Here is a 14,600-nt window from a genome sequence, read left to right as displayed (position 1 = left end):
ATGATGTAGTCCATAATCTAGAGAAGTCAGTTCAGGAACTCAAGCAGGGCAGGAAATGGACACAGGAACTGATGTGGAAGCCATGAAGGAATACTACTTCCTGGCTTGCTCACCCTGCTTCCTTATAGCATCCAGGAGCACCAGTGCAGGAGTGGTACCACAGTGAGCCGTTCCCCCGCACATCAGTACGCCAAGAGAATGCTCAACAGGCTGGCCCACAGACCACTCTAATTGGGATATTTTTCTCAACTAATGTTTACTCTTTCAAAATGGCTCTAATTTGTGTCAAGTTGACATAAGCTACAACACAGTAACTGTGTATTTTCTCTTTAGTTCATATATAAGTCATCAGAGTTGGCTCTGGCTTTTTTCCCTTCCCATATTCTAACTCCTTTATCCAACAGTAAAAGACCTGGCCACATTTACCTGGGAGCATCTGATCTTTGATCATCAAGCCACACACAGCTTTCTCCTCTGGCATCATGCATCTGTTTGGTTTACCTCCCAGTTACAGATGGCCCTCAACATGAACTTCAGAGGGTGCTCACCACCTAACCTACAGATGCTAAGCTCCTTCTGAAATTAAGCACCATGGTCAGGGCTCTTCTTTCGCTAAGCTGTCTTGTCTGTCACTGTCCTCGATAAGGTCATCTGTCAATGCCAGTACACACCACTCAATTCCTGCAAGAACTGAAATCCTGGCCTCTTTCACTCTTAATATTAATAACTTACATTACCAGTTTTTTTTCTAACTACTCTTGTCTAGCAATGTATCAACTTTATTTCTGTTTTTAATGAATTGTTTTTGTTAATGCTTTATACATGTTTTAAAATTTATTTTTCTGCTTTTATTTTATACCTTCTATTTTCAGATTAATTTATTGATTTTGTTTTGTTTTCTTGAAGTTCCCACATATTCTATAATATGCACTTAAACCTGCAAAATTCTTGACTGACTATATGTCAGTGGGTCTGTAGGTATTATCTAATTTAACTCATTGACAGATGAAGTATGATATCTAGAAGATGAGAAAGTATTGCTTAATGAGTTACATGGTGTCTGTTGAGGCTGTATTTGTAGCTATATACAGAGAAGGAAGCTATGGTGTTTACTTTGGTGTTTTTAACTTGTCTTCCTTCGTCATCAATGGTTGGGATAATGTTTCAGATACCCGGGCTCTCCTGGGTGGTTTTTTTTTTTTCATTGTTTTTTGTTTGTTTGGTTGGTTGGTTTTGGGTTTTGCTTCTCCTCAGAGCTCTTTCTCAGGCTTGTCACTTCTCGGTCACAAGGTGGCTACTGAACCTCAAGCAGGAGGAAGGAGATGCTGCTTGAGTGTCCCTTCTGTCATCGGGAAAACCAAACATTTCTGCACCCAGGCTGAAACCTTCCGCTTGAGCCCATTGGCAGATGTAGCTGGTGCAGTGCTAGGAGGACAGGGCTCACTGTGTGGCTGTGCCATGCAGCTGGGTAAAGCCACTTGCCTCATGCTGTCTTGGCTGCCACATGATTGTGGTTACTAGAGGTCCTCTCTAGTTTGGCTTCAACTGCATTGTTTTGATAACATTTTGAAGTTAATGTACTAGCCTCACTAGGTAAGATTCTTTATTTAAAATTGGGACTTTTGATCAGCTATGTAAATTCATGACTCAGAGATAATTATTTTTTTATTTGAATGAGGACTTTGGTATTTTTTAAATGGAGGCTTTAATTTTTATGTCAATTTAAAGGAGGAGCTATATTGAGTATTTGAACTGACCTCTATAGCAGTTTTATTTTAACTATCTTTTGTAGGAGCATTGTTTAACTTTAATATTCAACACTGAATTCTGGATCTATCTACATAACCTTATCTGCTTAAATTGTAAACCGATACCAGTATAACTACAGCCCTATACAATTTCCTAGCTCTCCTATCTCATTTGTGTGTATTAGTGACATTGTATGCATATAGCATAGCATCTAGACTTAATATGTTTTGGAGTGTTCAATAGCCATTATTTTAAAGGTAGATAAGAATTAAGAGGGTTTAATTTCTTGTGGGGGACTTTTGGGATAGCATTGGAAATGTAATTGAGGAAAATACTTAATTAAAAAAAAAAGAAAATACTTCTCGGTGTTAAAAGTGATTAAAGTCTTCAAAGTGTAACCCCCCCAAAAAAAATTCTTAGAAAGAAAATGGAAAAACGGTCATTTTTTAAACTATGTTTATTAGATCATATAATATATGTCAATCCCTTACCCATTTTCATAGATATGTTTAGTCTTTTTTTTTTTTTTTTTTTTTTTTTTTTTTTTAGACAGGGTTTCTTTGTGTAGCCCTGGCTGATATGTTTAGTCTTAATTGAAGATGGAGGCATTATTATTAAAGCAAAAAAATTAAAAGACAATTTAAGTGAGGGAGAAAATTCAGCTACCTTATCACTCCTGGAAGTGGTGGTTCATCCTGTGGACCAGGATGAGCAGGACTTAGGCACGGACTGAACATGGTTTATTATGGTTCTAAAACCAAGTAGATGTGGAAAAATGCTAAGTTGAATGCTGATTACAATTTATCCCCATAACTGAGAAAGTCATGTAGTTCATTTGTTTTAGTCACCATGCTTTTATGACCCCTCAAGAGGCCATCAACTACAAGGGACTTATGAATTCCACACGGCATTGGGAATGCTTGAGGAGAGAGGCTCAGTCAAAAGACAGTTCTGATCAGGTTTCTTTATATAGTTTATTTTTCCTGATCTTATTGGATGAGAGGAGAGTGGAAAGCTAAGGAAAGAGTCTGTGCCTGGACTAAGGAAAGAGAAAACTCATTTAGGCATTTTAACTGTTTTTGCTATTGAGTGTTTACTTCACATTTTAAAGCTGTTTATAGTTACTTGGACTGAAATGGATTAGAAACGATGACCACACTCTTGTCCTTGTCAGGAAACTGCATTCAGAGAATGAGGAGGACACCTCCGTTGGATGAGCTGCAGCCGCCGCCTTACCAAGATGACAGCGGTTCTCCTCACCTCTCATGCACACCTTCCGAAATTGGGGATGCCAAGTGTGAGATTTCCCACTGCAGCAATAGCCCAAGGTGTTCTTTCAACAAGTGCCCTAGTGAAGGAAGCACGGGTCATGAGGCTGAGAGCTATCACAATAAAGGATATGAAGATGATGTACCTAGTGACAGCACAGCAGTCCTTAGCCCTGAAGTAAGCAGAAGCGCCGTGGTTGCCAAGGAGAGCTCTGAGGTTAAGAGTCTGCGCTTTCCCATGATGGTGCCAGTCTTACGGTGTCTCATCCCTTGTAGCTTCTCGTACCTTATCTAATAAACTTCAGATGCTATTACAGCCTGTATTCTACAACCTGCCCTAGAGATGGGTGGCCAGGGATCACTGTTGTTTCTTAAATATTTTATATAGAACATTCTGGAATTATTTTCCTGTTTGTTCATATTGAGTTCATGCTTTTTATTTTGAACCTTTTACTGCTAAGGGATTATTGAGTGTTCCACAACCCTTTCAAATTAATCTTACTGTATTTTCATTTCATAGAGTATAAAAGGAACAAATGCTAGTTAGCTTTACTGGTGAAATTCCATAATTTCCTAATTTTAGTGTAGTTGGCTGTTTTTGTTTCTTTTCTGGAATGAAGAATGTAAAAGTGGCAACAAAATGATTGTAGTTTCAAAAGGCTTTTTGTAATCCAAAAAGAATTTGTCTGATTCTTAGGATGAAGACTAAGGTAACCCAAAGCTTCAAATGTAGAAATTCACTGTAAGATTTGCTTTCTTTTACAAGTTTTACATTTTGCAAGCTCCAGGCTCAGTGGAGACATCTCTCAAAGAGACAAAGTAGAGACTGACAGAGCAGACATCTAAAATACTCTTCCTGTCTCTGCATATGTGTTAGTGTATCCCCAAATACATGTGCATACACCAAACATATACAACATTAAATATACATATACAGCATATAGCCAAGACATACAGCCTATGGCAAACACATACAATATACACCAAACATATAGCTTATATGTGCAAGACAATTTAAAGAGTATCTTATAAAAGTTTGTTCTTGTTTTCCATATATAATACCAAGGACTGCATAAGACTTACAGTGTCAGAGACTCCTATCTTTTTGTTGTATCTGGATTAAAGAAGAACCTTTTGAAAAAGGAAGATGAGGAAGAGGAGGGGAACATAAATAGGGCTTAGTACATAGTGTAGAGTTGACTGAAAAAACACAGAAGCTTGTTTCTTTCACTTACATTTTAGTTACGAAATGCTTTACATAATGACCTCATTCAGGGCCCAGCTCCTTATGGGAACCTACCATTCCCTAGAGCACTGTCCTTGTCCTTTTAGTTGAAACTGACCCCACACACTACCTGTGTGCCTGCTTGTTGAAAGAGAATGGAAGGCAAGCACTTCCACTGCAAGGTTAAGCTAGGTGTTCCCCATAGGAGCTCTGTGTGCCTCTATCCGCTAAGCGGTACATTAAGCATACCCGAGAGAGGCTCTGGGTGGTAGTGTGCTCTGTGAGTGTATCCAAGGTAAGAAAGCTTTGGAACATTCTAACAATAATCCAAAATTTTAAATGAAAATAATGTATATTTTATTAAATACTTGAAGGGTCAAATACTTGAAAGGTCAGAAACCTGGTTTAAAATTGTCAGTAACTAGGTAAGATTCCCCAGATATCACAGATGGTTTGACTAGCAGGAATTTGAGACAATTGCTGGCAAAATGGTCTTAGTTTCTGACCATGTCATAATTAACATGTGCAGACTTAGCCTTTCTTCAGATTTTGAAATGTATATTTCACCATGTCATTGGCAATTAATGTGAGAAGAATACAATTGTTTTGAATTCTAGTTGAAAACTGAGATAAACACAATCTATGATATAAAGTGTGACTGGATGTACACTGTCTTGAGCCCTTTTCATTTCTATTCAGTTTCCTATTTCCACTGACTTTAAAGTCTGATTGTGTATATTCTATTTTAGATGAAGGCATCTTAGACATACCTGAGAATGGAGCCATATTTTTCTACCCCACTTAACTTTGTTTTTCTCTGCAGACCCCTCCCTCAGGAACAAAGACTATGACACTAATATGCACATTAAACTCTAATTGATACAGACACCCATCCAGTTTTCTCAAAACTGTGATAGTGAATATTACACTCAAAAGATCTCTTCATTGTGAAGTATTTTACCACTTAAGTTTCTCTGCCCTGTAAGGGAACTTTTGCCTGTAGTTCACTTTCTTCATGATAGCAAATGAAAATTATTTTTATGTCATTCTAAAAGAAATTGGCATTTATTTGCATACTAGATTAAGTAATAGAGTTAAAAACTAAAAACATTTAAATTTGCTTTTCTTAGGACATGTCAGCTCAAGGATCCTCCTCACAGCTTCCTAAACCTTTTGATCCAGAGCCAGAAGCTAAATATGGCACATTGGATGTGACTTTCGACTATGACTCTGAAAGACAGAAGCTCCTGGTAACGGTGACAGCTGTCACAGACATTCCAACATATAACAGGACAGGTGGCAACTCATGGCAGGTACACCTTGTTCTTCTACCTATAAAAAAACAGAGAGCCAAAACCAGCATCCAGAGAGGACCATGCCCTGTCTTCACAGAAACATTCAAATTTAACCACGTTGAATCCGAGATGATTGGAAACTATGCAGTTAGGTTTAGACTATATGGTGTCCATCGCATGAAGAAAGAAAAGATTGTGGGGGAAAAGATTTTTTATTTAACAAAGTTGAATCTTCAAGGGAAAATGTCGTTACCGGTGATACTGGAACCTTCATACAATCCTTCTGTGAGTATCTCCTGAATGACCTGGATACAGTTTCTGTTCATGGCACATGAACACATGCTACTGAAGGAGTCTATGATCAACTCCACTGCTTCCACCGCATATCATTTGCCTAGTAACCAGAGGCATTTACCTACGGCCGTCTGTCCTATCAAAGTTGCCCTTCAAGACGATGCTGGTTTCCTTTGTGTGTTTTCTGTTTTCCTCCTAAGTTCTCATGCAAGCCTTGTGCATTTGCTGCTGTTAAGTGCGTTAAATGGTTGGTTATGCATTGTCCAGACTCACTACAGAAGTTCCCCTCTTCCTTACAGGTTAAACCAGAGGACACAGAAGGAGCTTTCTAACCAGTTTTATAGAGTGTGTACTGCTGCCCAAAACAAAATTATTTTTCTAGAACTGCCACAAAATTATTTTAAAAGTAAAAATAGAGAAAAAGTCCTTGTTACACTTTACATCCTTTTTGAGAAAAGACTAAAGTGTTTTTCACTAAAAAAATTATGACCTCAAGTTTTTTAATTTCTTCCATATTATAATCACACATTATCTCTATATTTTTAACAAAATTCCCACGAGGCATTACAGATTTCAGGAGAGTAATGGCTGTGTTGTTTATTTAAACCAGGGAGATGCATTATGTCACAAAGTTATTTCAGTATGAGAAAATCTGTGATTTGGGTAAGTGTAAATTATGACTTATATTTCTTTCTGTGTCATATTGGATAAGAAACATTTTATAATGTAAATATGCAGATTTTAGAATACATTTAAATTTTAAGTTAGAGGCCTGATATTTCATGGTTGTTTCTAAGCTTTGGCTGTATAAGCCTATGGCCTGGGCTGTAGCACATTGCATCATACCAGGCGGCGTTTGAACCTGCAGGCTTCCATTCATGGTGCAGCCAGGTTACTTTAAACAGATCCTTGCAGGATCTTTATAAGGAAAAGATGGTGGTAGGGGTACTATGTATTTGGGGGTTCAGTTTTATTAATAGAATTTACAAATTTAAGTATTTCAGAATAAGAAATTTGGGGGAAATGTTTTTTAAAATATTTTTTATTGTGGAAGATTTCATACATGTGTACTATAAAATATGATCATATTTCCCCCAATTCTTCCCTTGTCTCCTCCCCACCCCAACTGCATCCTTTTATAACCCACTAATCCCAGTTAATGTTACCTGTATGTGCAGGGATGTTGGGCCATCCACTGGAGCATGGGACTCCTATTACTGACCACATCCTCAAAAACAGTGATTCTTCCTCTCTCTCCCAGAAACTATCAACTGCCAATAGCTCCTCAGTAAGGGGTGAGTCTTGGAGATCGATGATCTGCCCCATCTATTGCCAGAATTTTGCCCGGCTTGATCTTGTACGGGAGATGACAGCTACTATGAATGTGTGATGCAGAGTCACACTGTGTCCAGGAGGAACGCTTCACAGCACTCTTCCCATCCTTTAGCTCTTACAGTGCTTCTGCCTCCTCCTCAGCAATGCTGCCTGAGCCTTGATGAAAAGGCATTGCTACAGATGTCCCATTGGAATTTGAGCACTCAAGTCTATCATTCTCAGTACTCCAACCAGTTGTGCTTCCCCCTTGACTACCACCCACTTTAAAGAGAAGCTTCTGTAGCCAAGGTTGAGAGCACCAAAGGCCTTTGTCCTCCCCAGACCTGAGATTTTGTCCAGGATTACAGTATGAAATTCCAGGCATGAAATTCTCTTGTGAAGCAAGCCCCTGTCTTAGTCAAGGTTTCTATTCCTGCTCAAACATCATGACCAAGAAGCAAGTTGGGGAGGAAAGGGTTTATTTGGCTTACACTTCCGTACTGCTGTTCATCACCAAGGAAGTCAGGACTGGAACTCAAGCAGGTCAGGAAGCAGGAACTGATGCAGAAGCCATAGAGGGATATTCTTTACTGGCTTGATTCCCCTGGCTTGCTCAGCCTGCTCTCTTATAGAACCCAAGACTACCAGCCCAGAGATGGTCCCACCCACAAGGGCCTTTCCCCCTTGATCACTAATTGAGGAAATGCCTTACAGTTGGATCTCGTGGAGGCATTTCCTCAACTGAAGCTCCTTTCTCTGTGATGACTCCAGCTGTGTCAAGTTGACACAAAACTAGCCAGTACAGCCTCAAATCCAATCAGAAAGTGATTATTTATCCCTGTCTTGGTCATTGTTACTGTGAAGAAACACCATTACCAACACTAACAAGATTAAGAATTTAATTAGGGCTTGCTACTGTTTCAGTGATTTAGTCCATCATCATCATCATGGGAAACATGGCACACAAGCAGACAACGTGCTGAAAAAGTAGCTGAAAATTCTATCTTCTGATCTTCAGGCAGTGGAGAGACTGGGCCTTTCATGGGCTTTTAAAACCTCAAATCCCATCCCCAGTAACAGACTTCCTCCAACGAGGCCACACCTACTCCAACAAGGCCACACCCACTAATCCTTCTCAAGTAGTGTTACTCCCTGATGGCCGAAGCATTCAAATATATGGGCCTATGGGGCTATTCTTATTCAGACCTTCATGTCACTATTGCATCAATGGGCATTACTTGCCTGCAAGGTCCAAATTGCAGCATACAAGGTCCAGTGCTGGGAAAGACCATTGAATGCACACACTACTCCCTCTTCCTCCTCCTCCTCCTCTTCCTCTTTTTCCTTTTCTTCCTCTTCTTCCTCCTCCTCTTCCTCCTCCTGCAATCCCCACTTAATCTTTTAATCCCAGTCCCCATTCTCCTTTCATCTCACATCATCCCATTAAATAATAATAATAATTATTATTATTATATTGTGAGATGGTAGGTTTCCATGTGGGTTTGTATGTATTTTCAGGGGGTTCCATCCTCTCTCTCTCCTGTTTTCCCCTATGCTCCCATGCCCCTCCCTGCTTAAACCTTTCCACCTACAGTATTCTGCTTCTCTACTTTTGTATTACTTACAATCTACTATCTCCTCCTCTTAAAGGACCACATAGGCTCCTTTCTAGTTTCTTGCTTCCACTTGAGCTCTTAAGTTAAATACACAAAACAGAAGATGTGAAGTTGAATCTACATTTGAGGGAGAACACACAGTGTTTGCCTTTCTCAGCTTGGGTGACCTTATTTAGTATAGGTTTTTCCCAGTTTTATGCATTTATAATTAAATAATTTCGTTATTCTTTACAGTTGAGTTGTACTTCACTGTGTAAATGTTGTTTTAAATGAGAGTGCTTTATAAGAGGAAACAAAAGAAGGAACACTCAATGTTTGAAGGAATATGTTTTTATAAAATGAAATATTCTGTCATTATTATTCCAGTTTTTATACTTTTTCACTATTTTGTCTGGGGGAGTAGTAGTTTTCCATGGAGAATAGGCTCCTATACAATAATAACTGAGTTAAGCTAGAAGAAAAAGGCTGGCATCAAGAAATATGTTTTGTATTTCTTTGAGAATGTCATCTGTTCCCAGTTCCATATTAGTTGTATTTGCCAGAGAGCAGTGGTTCTCAACCTGTGGGTCATGACCGCTTTCTGAATTGATCCTTTCACAGGGTCACCTATTGGATATCCTACAGACCAGATATTTACATTACAGTTCATAACATTAGCAAAATTCGTTGTAAAGTAGCAACAAAATAATTTTATGGTTGGGGGTCACCACGAAATGAGGAAGCTGTATTACAGGGTCACAGCATTAGGAAGGTTGAGAACACTACCCAGACAATACTACAGTTTTCTCTGTGGGTCAAACTAAGTGGTTCCTACAGTGCATATATTAGTCTGTTGTCATGGATTGTAATATTTTTTTGCCAGGCCGTACAGTAAGTGCCTGGAAGAGTAAGTGCCAGGTAAGTAGCTTCTAAAATGTGCTGTTTAAATCTACCGAAAGCTGTCTGTCTTCTGCTCTTAGAAATTGTCCCCTAGTTATCAGTGTGCCTTCATGTTCAGTAGTCGTTTCTCATTATTCTTTAGCCTTGCTTGGCCCTCCACATCCTTTTAGAATCTTAGAACCCGGCATACTAAAGTTTTGAGGCTTCTTTATAATACTATTATACTGAATGTAAAAATGTAATATCAGTAGAACTCATGTATTTTCTGTATGTGCCATACTACTAATGTTCTCTTTGCTTAACTTTTAATATAAGCTGAATGGAGAATTTTTATTATCATAGTATACTTGAGAGAGCTTCTCTTTGATTCTGTATGACATGCTTATGAGGTACGTTCATGAGAAAAAGATTACTTCCCTACTTAGTCATTCACCCTGGGAGCTTTTTAGTGATTGCTTATTGTTATTATTGCGAGGATATTAACCTTTCATCAAGGAAGTTTTAATCCAAAACCCAAAATTACAAATTACTTTTAAAATATGTTTAAAATTTGCAGCTCATTTCATAGATAATAACCCAATTCACATATAATATTTAGTTTCATAGATAGTTTTTCAGAAACTTACTGAGTGAGGACACACAAAAATGGCTTTTTGAGGACTCTGAAAATCCAGTTTTTGCTACTGATAAGATTAAAGCAGCACTGAATGTGACTGTAGCTTGTATATATCTCATTGACCAGTGCACATAGGAAGGATGCTGAAAGTTCAAAGACACAAGCTCTAGCTCATCCACCTGTGTAAATTTCTAAAATATGTTGAACATCAAGTTTCTAATAACCATAAAAAGATTTAGACCAGTGACCAGTGTATTTTTCTCTGATACTCAGCTTCTATTAACAGTGAAAGAAGTTAAGTAAGAACAGAAAGGGTAAACTTACGTTTGTGTATTTAGTTGTGTGTATGTGAGTGGGTAGGTGAGGTGGAAGTGTGTGCCACAGTAGATGTGTGGTGGTCAGAGGATGGTTTCAGGACCTGATTCTCTCCTTTCACCACGTGGGTCCTGGGATCACACTCAGGTCCTCAGCCTTGATGGAAGTGAGCCAGAAGCAGGGTGAAGTTTAAGCGCTTACACTGTCATCTTTTTGCAGTGGACTTAGACTGTTCTCTAGCCTCCATGCCTTTCAACTTTCTAAAGTCTGAGGGACTCCACCTTTTTATGACACTCCATAATACTCACTTTCCCTGGGTCATTTGGGTTTGGAGGAAGGCATTGAGTTCTAGATTTATGTTTGATGTTTGTTTTTGTAATACAGTATGAGCCAGGGCAGTACTGAATGCAAGCCTGTGACAAAGGAAAGTCTCATTTTTGAAGGTTAAAAGTAAAGGAAAGTTTTGGCAGGTGTTTATTCTCTGTCTTCTCCATGCTATGGATCCCATAGAGACTGGTGGTAATCTGAGGGAAATACCTGTTTAAAGGTAATATTAATATAATATAGTTAATAATATTAATAACATAATAAAGTTAATTCTATTCCAGGAAAAGAATAATTGTGTTCATAGAACTAATGTAGATAACAAATTAGTCTTTAATTTCCTGTTTGTTTTAAGAAGATTTAAATTTCTGTCATTGGACATGTATATGTTATATGTTCCTGCCAGTCCTGTCATGCCTTTACTCCACCCTTGGATCTATGGAAGGGAAATGCACGTTCACAGGTGTTAGGTCTGTAGTGGAAAGGCTAGTTACCCTTACCTCCGTGTCAGTCAGGACGGGAGTGCCACCTGTTCGGGCACTTTGCAAGGTTGTGATGGTGCTGATTATGACAGTGAGTATGGAACTGTCACAGTGACTGTAAATAGGAGTTGCTGTCCTGTGATTAAACAGCATCCTTATTTAGTTTCAATAATTCTAACATTTTAGTGCACATTTATTATACCTAATACTTTCTGGTGTTTCAGGTCTTTGCAAATGTAGTGCTTATTTTTTTTCTTAGCCCCAGAATTTTTTCTACTATAGAATTACCTGATATCATATAGCCAAATATTTAATATGTTTAGAAAAGCTGTATCTTCATATTTCTATAGTTTGGACCTTTGTTTACTTCACTCTAAGGGATCAGTGTTGTCTATAGGTTAATATTCCATGTCACTTGCTTATAAGGAGTTTTTAAGTAGATTTAGACTTTTATAACATGAAAATTTACTCTCTTAGGACATTCTCTTTTTAATGTTGTTTAAACAGTAGGTGTTATAGACAAGCCTTTCCTCAATAACCCAGTTCTGGCCTGTCACCACAGTTCATGTGAACATCGGTGAACTTGAAACAGTGAAAACTACATGCGAAGTCTTGATACAAATCAAACAAGTTAGCCAAAGCAACAATGAAATTAATAACTGGTTTACTACAGCAGCTGAATGGTGGCATTTCTTCTTCCTTTACTTGAAGTGATAGTATTGTGACTTACCAAAGCACATACACACTCTCTTCATTTTTATGCTATATAAGATTAAGGATAACTTGAATGGGAGATTTATTGCCAGGGCCTAAGTGCTAATAGAGTCCTAAAAGATCCTAGGTAGCAAAACAAATGAGGGTCAGAAGGGTATCAGACGTCCCATACTAAAACCAAGGCTTCAGCATTGCAAGGGAAACTTATTTCTTATGTGTTTATATGTATAGCCCCTGTAAGTCCTCAGCACAACTCTTTGTTTGGTCTGTTCAAGTTCTGTTGCAGTGACAGACCTGAGAAAACAACTGAAGAACTTACTTCGAATAATGGTTGGAGTAATTTTGGCAGAGTCAGCTGGCTCCATTGTTTGGGCCTGAGATATGAAGCAAGAGCATGTTGCTGAGGTTGCTCCCTCAGGCTTCCGGCGTGCAGGGGAACAAGTTAAGGAAGCATTTTTCCAGTGCCCACCCCCAGCCACCTACTTCCTTCAGTTAGACCCTGCTTTCTTTTTACCACCTCCCAGTAAAGCCATCGTAAAAATCCATCAAGGAGTTGATCCATTCATTATTAGCTCAGAGTCCTCATGATCCAGTTCCTTGCCCAACACCCCTAACACGATGCCTATGAAGAACACTGCATATGCACAACATTTATCCTCATTTAGAAGATGGCAAAGTAGGCTTGAGCACCACCACGTCTCTCACAAAGTAAAGTCACATTAGCTTGTTTGGCAGTGGCAGATCTTCTTAGCTTTCTGATTTGTTTCCTACTCTTAGGAACAGGCACATGTCTAAGATTCCCTGGAGTTCTAGATGCTAAATGGCTTCTGCAGCTAAAGGCATTTGTGCATGGTTGGCAAGGGAAAAGTGAGGTGGGTGCCATCTTCTACTGCTTCAGCCAGCAAGTCCAAGGAAAGACATCTTCCCTCTGTCTGCATCCTTAGCTGGTCTTGAACTTCATGGCAGCAGCAAGGGTGATGACTGAGCTATTATTGTACATCCAGCTCATTATAGCACCTGCTGGGGAAGCAGGGCACCCTGTGGCTGTTTCTCCTTGTTCTGGAGCTGTTCCTGCAGGAACCATCTAGAGCTGGCCCTTCCACTTTTACAACAACGTTATAAGCTCCTGGCTCCTCCATTAAATATTTCTTTATAAAATACCCAACTGAGTTGTTTCCATCACTAAACCCTTTCTAACATGGTTTCACAGGTCAAAATGAAAGCATCTTGGGCAGTTTATGATGAACTAAGACCCTATCAGTCAAAACTGGGATTTGGTTGTAGTAGGTTTCTTTTAAAACAGGTTTCAAAAAACTACAGTAGTAAGAAAAGATGGAGAAAGGCAAATTCTTTAATTTTCTTTAACCCAAATAATGTCCCATATACTGGATACAATTTTAAGTATGTATATATTCACTTCTTTCCTCTTTCAGATAGATGCTGTGGCCTCAACTTACAGTGGTCCATGCAGCTCCTGTCCTGACAGCCTGTCTTCAGCATTTTGTGCATTGTCATTGTATCTATTAAATTTGTCCCAAAGGGGATTTGTGTTATCAAGGAATGTTAATTTCCATTAACATTTCCAACTAAAGTGTATGAACGTGTCTTCTCTCCCAATTAATTTGTTTTTAGTAGTTAAAAAATGTTCAGAATCCCTAAAGTTCAAGATCATTAGTAGACCTTATAAACACACAAATGAAATTATAGAAAAGATGTGATAATATCTCTCAATTTTTAGGAAAATCCCTTGGCATCAGTTGAGATTACTCATGAAGAGCCAGGGGTTATATGGAATGACTATTTGCATCTGTTCAAAGTCTTAACCATTTCAAGTAAATACCAATCAGCCAGGAATACCCTAATTTAACGGAAGACCCAGAGAGCAGGCTTTTCTTCAGAAATAATTAAAATAATGTCACGCAGAACTTCTTTCTCTTTCTGCTGTTCTACCTCCCCTGCTTCCTTGAAAATCTTGCCTCACTAGGCTTCAGGCCTTATATAGAACAGGGACAATGATATTAATTCAGACCCAGGAGCTGGGTCAGAGAGGGAGGTGGGGTAGGCATTGGGAAAGTGAATTTAATATACCAGCATTAGAAAGAGTAACACTTGGGAGCCCAGAAGACACCAACTATGGCATGGTGTAGTATTTATTTAAATCTAGTGAAAACAGTCAGGGCCTCACACCAGTTTTGTTGGGGCCTGACAAAACTTTTTAAATTGGATATTTTCTTCATTTACGTTTCAGATGCTATCCCAAAAGTCCCCTATACCCTCCCACCCACCCTGCTCCCCTACCCACTCACTCCCACTTCTTGGCCCTGGCTTTCCCCTGTACTGGGGCATATAAAGTTTGCTAGACCAAGGGTCCTCTCTTCCCAATGATGGCCAACTAGGCCATCTTCTGCTACATATGCAGCTAGAGACACGAGTTCTGGGGGTACTAATTAGTTCATATTGTTGTTCCACCTATAGGGTTGCAGACCCCTTCAGCTCTTGGGTACTTTCT

The 14,600-nt window shown here is 39.0% G+C and overlaps 1 protein-coding gene across 5 annotated transcripts in view; it reads left to right on the top strand.

Annotated features, from left to right (window-relative positions):
- The window catches only part of Syt14 (synaptotagmin 14), a 145,341-nt gene that overhangs the window by 98,017 nt on the left and 32,724 nt on the right, over positions 1 to 14,600 (top strand). For all 5 annotated transcript variants that reach the window (XM_029477504.1, XM_029477510.1, XM_029477518.1 and 2 more), the window contains 2 exons: positions 2,924 to 3,195; positions 5,373 to 5,822. In XM_029477504.1, the coding sequence (XP_029333364.1) occupies positions 2,924 to 3,195; positions 5,373 to 5,822 (722 nt within the window). The remainder of the gene's footprint in view (positions 1 to 2,923; positions 3,196 to 5,372; positions 5,823 to 14,600) is intronic.

This window comes from Mus caroli, chromosome 1 (genome assembly GCF_900094665.2).
Source record: "Mus caroli chromosome 1, CAROLI_EIJ_v1.1, whole genome shotgun sequence".
NCBI lineage: Eukaryota > Metazoa > Chordata > Mammalia > Rodentia > Muridae > Mus > Mus caroli.
This window is presented reverse-complemented; position numbering and strand designations above follow the sequence as displayed.